At 36.0% G+C, this 10,921-nt stretch overlaps 1 protein-coding gene across 2 annotated transcripts in view; it reads left to right on the top strand.

Moving 5' to 3' along the window:
* The window catches only part of DYNC2H1 (dynein cytoplasmic 2 heavy chain 1), a 376,170-nt gene that overhangs the window by 207,676 nt on the left and 157,573 nt on the right, over nucleotides 1-10,921 (top strand). For both annotated transcript variants that reach the window (XM_004385852.2, XM_004385853.2), the window contains one exon: nucleotides 8,905-9,065. In XM_004385852.2, the coding sequence (XP_004385909.1) occupies nucleotides 8,905-9,065 (161 nt within the window). The remainder of the gene's footprint in view (nucleotides 1-8,904; nucleotides 9,066-10,921) is intronic.

The raw sequence follows: 10,921 nt of genomic DNA, 5'->3' as shown, positions 1-10,921 counted from the left end.
AATCTGAGCTTAGTCTTATTGTTTCTCCTTTCTATGTGACTTCTTGTTTTTCACAAGCTGCTCTCAGGATTCTTTGTTTGTCTTTGGTTTTAGCGAGTGTGATTATGATATGCCTTGGTGATTTTCTTTTGGGATCTCTCCTATATGGGGTTCGTTGAGCTTCTTGGATGGTCAGCTTTTCATCTTATGTAATATTGGGGAAGTTTTCTGTCAGCAATTCTTCAATGTTCCTTTCTGTGTTTTCTGTTTTCTCCCCCGTTCTGGAACTCCGATCACTCGCAGATTTTTGCTTGTGATTGTATCCCACATAATTCTCAGGGTTTCTTCATTTTTCTTCATTCTTTTTTCTGATTTTTCCTCAGAGTTGTATCCAAGTGTTTGTCTTCAATTTCACTGATCCTATCTTCCATCGTTTCAAACCTGCTCCTCGGCCCTTCCACGACACTGTCCATTTCTGAAATCTTGTTGTTTATCTTTTGGATTTCTGATTTTTTTTTTGTATGATTTCTAGTTGTGAATTTATTTTAGCATTTTCTTCCTGTATTATTTTCTTGAATTCTTCCATTTTTTTCTGTATTTTCCATGAATTTGTCTGCCTTTTCCATGAATTTGTCTATTTTTTCCTCATTTTTGTTTTTTGCTTCAACTCTTGGATAATTCTGAATATTAGATATTTGAATTCCCTATAAGTTAGGTCTAGTGTCTTTTCTTCTACTGGAAAGTCATCTGGTGTTTTATTTTGGATGCCTACTGGAACGATCCTTTCTTCTTTTCATAAATGTTTTGACAGTTTCTGCTGTCTTTGGGGCATTCAGTGGTTATTTTCCTTGTTTATTGATTGTAGATTTGTTTGTTTCGTCCTACTTTTTTGTTTTATTTGGTTATGTCTGAGCAGGTGGGCTGTGCATTCTTTGTTGTTTGTCTGTGGGCACGATGCTTTTCACCTCCTTCTCCAATGGGCAGGGTCAGTCACTCAGGTATGGTACAGTAGGGCAGGTCCAGCTGATGGGGAGTTGCTGCGATAGGTTTTTTGTGGCACATACCAGAGCTGACAGTGTAGACCGGGAATCAGTGCAGGGCAGATTCCAGTAGGCAGTGCCTGTGGTGCTTGGGGGTGTATAATGTTCAGCACACAGTGAAGGTAGGCAGGAAGCGGGGTGGATTGTGATGTGTGGAGCTAAGATGGGTATGAGAAAGAGAAGAGAAGAGGAGAGAGGAACAGGAGTCAAAAACATACACACAAACAAAAAATAGTGCTAAGTGAGCTTGCTACTGGAGTAGAGAGAAGACAGACTGAGAAATGGGGAAAAACAAAATGAAAAAATGAAGAAAAAGGGTAAAAGAAAAAATGAATAAATTGAGAAACTGGAAATGAAGAAAGACAAAAGGGAATAAGAGAGAGAAGAAAACTAAACAAAGAAAAAGAAAAAAAAAACAAAAAAAACCAAGAAAAAAGAAGTGCCCCCAGGGATGTCCCTGCGTGTCTGCACAGAGTAAGGGACTAGCTTCCAACCTGCGCAGTACTGCCTGGCTAGAAGGGGCTCCCAAGCCAAGAAAAGAAAAAGAAATCAAACAAATCAAAACAGAACAAATCAGAGCAAACAAACAAACAAAAAAGCCTTGGGAGTCCCACCAGTGTGGTGGCACGGGCGGGGAAGCAGTTTCACAGTCGAGTGGTGTTTCTCAGCCTTTCAGGAAGAAGCAAAGATAGCGCACAGAGCCAGGTATTTGAGAGAAAGGAGGGAAAGGTGGTGAGAGGTAAGGAAGAAATCTAAAGAAGCGGAAAAAAGCAACACCAGCAGCCAACAAATGGGACTCAGGGAGCTGGCCAGTGAGGGCGGGTGGAATCCACATGGCACTGGGGGGAAGCTCGTGCTTCCCAGCCAATAGACTATGGCTGCAGGAAGCAGAGGAGGCTAAGTGGTGGTGAAGAAGGGTGGGGGTAGGTGGGAAAGCCTATATCGTGGGTTACTGGTTGTTCTGTCTCCCGCTGGAAGCTCCATGAAGCTGCTTTCTCATACCTCTTGTTTGCTGATCTCGGATAGGAGTCCAAGATGGCAGATTTGTGCCATGGTAGTTGATAGGGGACCTCTGCATGTATCTCTCCTCGTGCTCTGTTCTCGGTCAGTTTCTTATTCCATTCAGTGCTTGGCCGAGTTCGTCTCTTCATTTGATGCTTAGGGTTTCAGGATTGACGTGTGACTCTGTTTGAGTTAGTTTTTCTGATCTTTGCTGCGAAGGGATGGCATGGTGCTTCTGACTATAGCGCCATGTTGCCCAGAAGTCCACAAGTAAAATTTTGATGAAGATAATTCAAAAATTGTTGCAGCAGTACGTTGAAAGAGAACTGCCAGAAATTCAAGTAGGATTCGGAAGAGGATGCGGGTCGAGGGATATCATTGCTTATGTCAGATGGATCTTGGCTGAAAGCAGAGAGTACCAGAAAAATGTTGACCTGTGTTTTATTGACTACAGAAAGGCATTCGACTGTGTGGATCATAACAAATTATGGATAACATTACAAAGAATGGGAATAGCAGAACACTTAATTATGCTTATTGCAGAAACTCTGCGTAGACCAAGAGGCAGTCGTACGAACAAAACAAGGAAATACTGCACGTTTAAATTCAGAAAATGTGTGTGTCAGGGCTGTAGCCTTTCACCATACTTATTCAATCATTATGTTTAGCAAATAATCCGAGAAGCTGGACTATATGAAGAAGAACATGGCATCAGGATTTAAGGAAGACTCATTAACAACCTCCATTATGACACAGCCTTGCTTGCTGACAAGCGAAGAAGACTTGAAGCACTTACTAATGAAGATCAAAGACTACAGCCTTTACTATGGATTACACCTCAACATAAAGAAAACAGAAATCCTCACAACTGGATCAGTAAACAACATCATAATAAATGAAGAAAAGGTTGAAGTTATCAAGGATTTCATTTTACTTGGATCCACAATCAACGCCCGTGGAAGCTACAGTCAAGAAATCAAATGATGCATTGCGTTTGGCAAACTTACTGCAAAAGATCTCCCTAAAGTGTTCAAAAGCAAAGATGTCACTTTGAGGACTAAGGTTCACCTGACCCAAGCCATGCTATTTTCAATCACCTCATATGCACAGGAAAGCTGGACAATGAAAAGGAAGACTGAAGAAAAATGGATGCCTTTGAATTATGGTGTTGGCAAAGAATATTGATTATAGCATGGTCTGACAGAAGAATGAATAAATCTGTCTTGGAAGAAGTATAGCCAGAATGCTTTTTTAGTAGCGAGGTCAGTGAGACTTTGTCTCACTTTCTTTGGACATGTTATTAGGAGAGACCAGTTCCTGGAGAAGGACATTATGCTTGGTAAAGTAGAGGTCAGCGAAAAAGAGGTAGATTTTCAATGAGCTGGATTGAAACCATGGCTGCAACAGTGGGCTTAAGTATAGCAGTGATTGTGAGGATCACACAGTACTGGGAAGCATTTTATTCGGTTATACATAGGGTCGCTGTGAGTCTTATCTGACTTGACAGCATCTGTCATGGATTGATTTATTTCCCCCCAAAATATATGTCAACTTGGCTAGGCCATGATTTCCTTTATTGTGTGGTTGTCCTCCGTTTTGTGATCTGATGTAAATTTCCTATGTGTTGTAAATCCTGATCTCTGCCTGTGGTTAATAAAGCAAGATTAGATTATGTTAAAGAGGATTATTAGGGTGGGATGCAACACCCTTACTCAGGTCACATCCCTGATCTGATGTAAAAGGAGTTTACTTGGGATGTGGCCTACATCGTGTTTTATTGTACAAGAGATAAGAGGAGAGAGAATCGAGCAGAGAGATAAGGACCTCAGTACTACCAAGCAGGATGAGCTAGGAGCAGAGTGCATCTTTTGGACCCGGGGTCCCTGTGCTGAGAAGCTCCTAGACCAGGGGAAGACTGATGACAAGAATGTTCACCCAGAGCCAATAGAGAAAGACTTTCCCAGGAGCTGGCATCCTTAATTAGGACCTCTAGGCTTCTAGACTGTGAAAGAATAAATTTCTGTTTGTTAAAGCCATCTACTTGTGGTATTTGCGTTATAACAGTGCTAGATAAGTAAGACAGAATTTAACAACAACAACAACTTTAGTTACACTTTGCAAAGTCTCTTCACAGAGGTACCTAGGTTATTGTTTGATTGAACAACCACGAGATAGGAATCTTGGGTGACATCTTTAAAATTCTGCCTACTACAAACTATTTGAGTTTTTTTTATTATTATTATTTGTTTCCACTGTCGAGTATTATTCTATTTCTATACATCTTTTCCCATTTAAGTGGTTGATGTATATAAGGTTAGGTTGTGGTATGTTTTGTTTTTTTTTTTTTTTTTTTCTTTATTATTGCTGTTTGTTGTATTTACTTAGAGTTGTCTTCTCTTTATAGTAAAGGAGGGTCATTGTGTACCCTTGATGCTTATCAGTGTCTTTGTTGGGGAACATGGTATGAATGAGGAAGAATGAGTTTATTAGTTACTCACTGGCATCCCTTAGAAGCGTCAGGAGTGATATATTTTCTTTTTAAATGGAAAAGTATTTATTTTTTATTGTTTCAGTTTTTTATTTGAGTAAAATAAAGGTTTAAGTTAATCCTTTGAATTACTTTTGGTTCTTTTTTTTGAAAGAAATACTATATTTATTTTAAGGATTCACAGTGGTTAAGTGCTGGGCTGCTAATCAAAAGGTCGGTGGTTTGAACCTGCCAGCTGCTCCACAGGAAAAACATGTGGAAGTCTGTTTCTGTAAAGATTACAGCCTTGGAAAACTTAGGGGGCATTTCTGCTGTATCCTAGGGTCATTCTGAGTCAGAATTATCTCGACAGCAGTGGGTTTTTTGTGGTCAAAATTTAAGTTTCCAGTGATTTGAAAGTAGTTTTACACTACGATAGTTCACAGTAAAACTAACATTTTTGGCTTTCTAACTTTATTGAATAGCATTGATTCACACTGACAACTGTAATTATGTCATAAGCCAAAGTACTTGGCTTAATAAATCCTTTGATCCTACATAATACATAGACTCAATTCACTTAAAATGCAATGGGGATGTTTTTGGACTTTTGTGCTCCAGATGACTAACAAGTAATTCCAAGTAACATGGATGTCACATATGTTACTGTAAATGGTAAGGTATTTTTCAGGATTTTTTTTCTCTAATCTGAAATATTTCAACATCTTTTACTTTGAAATATTATATAAAATGATTTAATGAACATATATTTATCTTCTGTGGGATTTTACAATTAGAAGTTATGATTGAATTTATGCTTGCCTCTGGATATAAAATGGTGACCAAAGCAGATATGATTTTTTCTGTCCTGGAGTTTATAGTCTGTATTTTATAAATTATGAAATGATATGATAATCTGCATTTTAACTGTTTTTAGACAGTTTCTATATTGGCATATATTTTTTAAATAAAATATGTTTCAGTCTGTAGTTGTTTATGGAAATATCTTTTTTATATTTTTACATATTTTTTACTGAATTAATATATACTAATTAAAGTAATAACCAGAGAAACAGAGGAATAAAAAGAAGTTAAGAAACACCTGTTATCCCATCATTTAGAGAGAACCATAGCGAACATTTCTATGTATGTTTTTATGCACATAGATATATATCGTTGTCATTGTTAGGTGCTGTCGAGTTGGTTCTGACTCATAGCGACCCTACACACAACAGACCCTAAACACTGCCCGGTCCTGTGCTATCCTTACAATTGTTGCTATGTTTGAGCCCATTGTTGCAGCCACTGTGTCAGTTCATCTTGTCGAGGGTCTTTATCTTTTTCACTGACTCTCTACCTTACCCAGCATGATGTCCTTCTCCAGGGACTGGTCGCTACTAATGACATGTCCAAAATACATGAGGTGGAGTCTTGCTATCGTCGCTTCCAAGGAGTACTCTGGCTGTACTTCTTCCAAGGCAGACTTGTTCATTCTTCTGGAAGCCCATGGTATATTCAGTATCTTTCACCAGCACCATAATTCAAAGGCATCAATTCTTCTTTGATCTTCCTTATTCATTGTCCAGCTTTTGCATGCATTTGAGGCAATTGAAAATATTATGGCTTGGTTCAGGTGCACCTTAGTCCTCAAAGTGACATCTTTGCTTTTCAACACTTTAAAGAGGTCTTTTGCAGCAGATTTGCTCAATACAATAATATGTCATTTGATTCCTTGACTGCAGCTTCCATGGGCATTGATTGTGGATCCAGGTAAAATGAAATCCTTGACAACTTCAGTATGTACAGCTTAAGTATATACGTTACAATGTGGAATCATGTTGCGTATGTTCTGTAACATATTTTTTCAGTAAATTATTTTCTACCTCAACATTTTGTTTATAAGTTTAATTCCATTGTATGGCTACCAGAAATGTCTCATTTAGACTCTCATTATTAGAAAAGTCTTTCCCCCAGTTTTTAGCTCTTTTCAACAACTACAATGAATGTCCTTTACATGCTTCTGTCTTCATATCCTGAATTATTTCTTAGGTTAGTTAGAATTTAAATTGCCGAGTCAGAGTCCGTACACATTTTTATAATTTTATCAAGTCAGATAGTACTTTTAATTGAGATAGACTGTTTATTGAATTTAGAAATAAATAAATGAATGTTTGAATTAATGAAAATACTACCTTGGCACAAGTACAAAAACCAGAATGTTTGTTAACAATTACATTTAGTTAAAAATATGTCTCTGGAAGCATTCATCAGTTTTAAATGGCCATTAGGATAAATTTCATATGGTAGTAAGAATAATTTGACTTTTGAAAATTCTTAGTTATTGTTATGGATGGTTGTTATGAAGGCTATAGATCGTCCCTATTCCTTCCAAGATGATCATCTTTGGCCCATCTTCATGGCATTGAATTAATATTTTAAAGTTTTAAGAATATCTGTTTCTTGCTATTAGAATTTCTGAGATGTAATCCTGTCTATTCAGTTGTGTTTTTGAGGATATAGGGACGCCATTCTTGCCTCTGTAGTCATTCTTTTTTGCGGTCTCTTAATACTCTGTTTTAAACCCCTGTATCGTACTCTGCTTTTTAGCTTCAAAAAAAGTATAATTTTGATTATAATTCAAGTAGATCTCCTTGAGCTTGATTTTTACTGATTAATAGTGAAAACATTCAAATTTTAGCAGAAGAGATTTAAGTATAATAATAAAATTATAATTTCTCATCTGTATAGGATTCTATAATTTGTAAGGTACAAAAGAGGAGAAAAAGCACAGATGAATTGTTTTGAATATAGGTTGCAATTAGTAAGTGGGTGACCTTTGACAAGACATTCAATTTCCTTGAATCTTAGTTTTCTTATTCACATAATGATATTTGTTTCTCAGGATTATTGTATGGATTAGACAGCAGATAAATAAACATTACCTGGTATAATGAGAAGCATAGAGTAAGTAGGTGATGAATAAATGGAATCTATTCTATTTTATTTTGCTTCCAAACTACCTGTGGATTGAGGGCATGTTTTTTTTTAATAATAGAATCTTATTTTTTAAACAACTTTTTTTTTGGTGAAAATTTACACAGCAAATTAGCTTCCCATTTGACAGTTTCTACACAAAGTTTTCAGTGACATTAGTTACATTTTTCACAGTGTGTCAACATTCTCTTTAATTGCTTTCTGGTTGTTCCATTTCCAGTACTCTAGTTAACCTGCCTCTTTATCTTCTCATCTTTAGAATAATTATTGACCTTTTGGTTTCATATATAGATGGTTTTTAATGGAGCACCATACTCACGAGTAATATCCTTTAAGTGCCAATCTGTTATTTCACTAAAAGGTGACCTCAGGGGATATTTTTGGTTCGAGGTTTAAAGAGTATCTCAGGTCAGTAGTCTCAGGGAATCCTGTAGACTCAACCGGTTCAGTAAGTCTGGACTTTTTAAGTATTTGAGTTCTGTCTGCGTTTTTCTCTGGTTCTGTCAGGATTCCTCTATTGTGGCCCTGATCAGAACATTCGGTAATGGTAGCTGGGCACCATCTAGTTCTTCTGGTCTCCTGTGGATTCAGTTTTATCTGTTTTACAGTTGAGAAAACAGAGGCACGGTGCATTTAAGAGATTTGTATAGGGTCACTCAGCTAACAAATAAAAGCTGACAGCTATGTATTTCTGTGTCCAAAGCATGCATTTTTTTTTTTTTTTTTTACCACTTGTTTCTCCCTTAATGTGCTGACATAAGAAATAACTCTTTATACTATATTATCACAATGGAATTGGTTACTCAGGTCATGTGGAAATCTGATTCACATATGCATGGCACAGGATAGATACTTGACTGTTACATGAATCATTGACTGAAAAGCTGTATAGTTGGATTTAGTCTTCTCTAGTAGGGAGAAAATTATACATTGAGAACCAGTGTTGGCTGTGTGTTTCTTCATCTATTAAATGTGGTTATCAGAGCACCCATCTCATAGGGTTATAATTAGGTGATATCATAAGTATCATAATAATTAGATGATATTATAAATGTCAAGTATTTAGAAATAGTGCCTGGCACACTGAACATTTAATAAACTTGCTGTAGTGGTTAAGAGCTTGGCTGCTAACCAAAAGGTTGGCAGTTCAAATCTACTAGTCGCTCCTTGGAAACCCCTTGGAGCAGTTCTGCTCTGTCCTATAGGGTTGCTGTGAGTCGGAATTGACTCGATGGCAATGGGTTTAGCTTGGTACGGTTTTATTACTAGTATGTGAATGTGTTCAGAATGAAAAATTTTTGTATGTATGGGATTATAATTCACCTAAGGTGCTCTATGTTATATATCATGAAATTTGTTTTAATAGACTCTTTTTCTGATGCATGTTGCTTTTATTTTTAATTTCCTTAATATATCTTTTAGGACTGAAAGAATTGTCTCCACCTCCTCTAAATCTTAAACGTTTATACAAAGAGACATTAGAAATCGAACCCATCTTGATAATTATTTCCCCGGGAGCTGATCCTTCTCAGGAACTTCAAGAACTTGCTAATGCTGAAAGAAGTGGAGTGTCTTATCACCAGGTCAGTTCTCAGTGCTCTGCCATTTTTTCTACTGTTGTTGTTCCGCCTGCCACACTTGAAATATTAGTGAAATGGGCATATTTACTATGGTAGGCCGAATAATAGCCCCTCGAAGATGTCCACATCCTAATCCCCGGAACCTGTGAATATGTTACTTTATATGGCAAAAGATACTTCGCAGATGTGATTAAGTTAAGGATTTTGAGATGGGAGATTATTCTGGTATTTGGGGACACCCAGCCAATATTATCACAAGGGTCCTTATAAGAGGAAAACAGGGGGGTCAGAGTGAAGGAAGGAGATGTAATAATAGAAACAGAGGTCCGAGAGAAGAGAAGATGCTTTGCTGCTGGCTCTAAGATGGAGAAAGAGGATCATGAGCAAAGGAATATAGGCAGTTCTAGAAGCTGAAAAAAAACAAAGAACAAATTCTCTCTTAGAGCCTTCAGAAGAAACACAGTCCTGTAGTATTCCCTTTATTTTTAAACCCAGTCACCTTCACTTTTAGATGAGTAACAATTCTGACCTCTGGAAGTCTGATAAGATAATAATGTACATTGTTTTAAGGCACTAAATTTGTGGTAATTTGTTATAGCAGTAAAGGGAAATGAATACATTTTTATACATTTTGAGAATAATTTTAAAATTTTACTCGGATATTTTTACAACAAATCACAGTAATGTTTACTTGCAAAAACTAAAGTGAAAGAAATACATTTTCCTGTGTAAAATTTACCTAATAAAATAAAAATTTATCCTAAAATAAATTTAGGAACTTTTGTTTCTTCAAATTGATTTCTTTTTCCAATTCGATTTGCATTCAAGTTTATAATTTTAATTTATTAATGTACCCTCAGTTTTTTTTTTTGTAGGTTTACAGATAAACTTTTTTCATTGGGAGAATAATTAATAGTCATTAAAAGATAAATATTTCATAGCAACCAGAAATTAAAAAGTAAAAATCTCATAAGGAACAACGTAAGTGAAAGATACCAGAAAATCAGGACTGCCAGGCTCAGGTGTGCAGGTCTTGCACTGCCTAACTCTGGGGAGCACCATTCAGATCATAGTTATGATAGATTGGTATATTCAGTAGGACAGTTTTCAGTTGTCAATGAGACATCTTGAGGATGGAGAGCCTTTTTCTACAGGTTGTACCAGTTAACAGTGACTTTGGCAGAAAGATAAAACATACATAGTTTATATACTAAACTTTTCATTACTTAACATTCTTGGAGAAGAGAATTAATTCTTAATATTAGTTTGGTTTTTCTTCAGAACTTGAGATTAAATCCAGTTAGGAAGGTTTAGAGATTATTGTAGGTTTACCTAATTATTAAAAACCAGTAGAACATTATTTTTTTATTCTAAATGCTTGTTTTCAGCTTCTATAGTTATGTAAGATATTTCTCAGAAAGGCCCTAGAAGCTGTAAATTATTTCTTTTTCTTCCCAAGTGGAAATGAAAAATTGTTTTTAAATTTTCCTCATTTCTGTATCTAATATTAATTTTAATATGAATTTACTGTATCTTCTTCCCAAACTTTTAAGAAGGTAGTCTCCACCATTTTGTATATTCATAGTAGGTTTTACTATTAGAATATCTGGAGTTGTAAAATTGTTTAAGGTAGTAAAACCTTTACATTTGGACAGATTTAGTCATCATTCTCCTGTTATTTTTCAATTTTTTTTTTTGCTGTCCTGAATATATATATATATGTATATATAATATACCTTTTCAATGCAATACAATTATTTTTTAATGCAGCAAATCTTTTATTTTTGGTAACCATTTTCTTCACATTTTCCCACTGTGCTTTTTAAAACTAATTTTTTTTCTACAGTATATGTTTTCTT

This window comes from Trichechus manatus, unplaced genomic scaffold (assembly GCF_000243295.1).
Source record: "Trichechus manatus latirostris isolate Lorelei unplaced genomic scaffold, TriManLat1.0 scaffold00148, whole genome shotgun sequence".
NCBI classification, from domain to species: Eukaryota; Metazoa; Chordata; class Mammalia; order Sirenia; family Trichechidae; genus Trichechus; species Trichechus manatus.
This window is presented reverse-complemented; position numbering and strand designations above follow the sequence as displayed.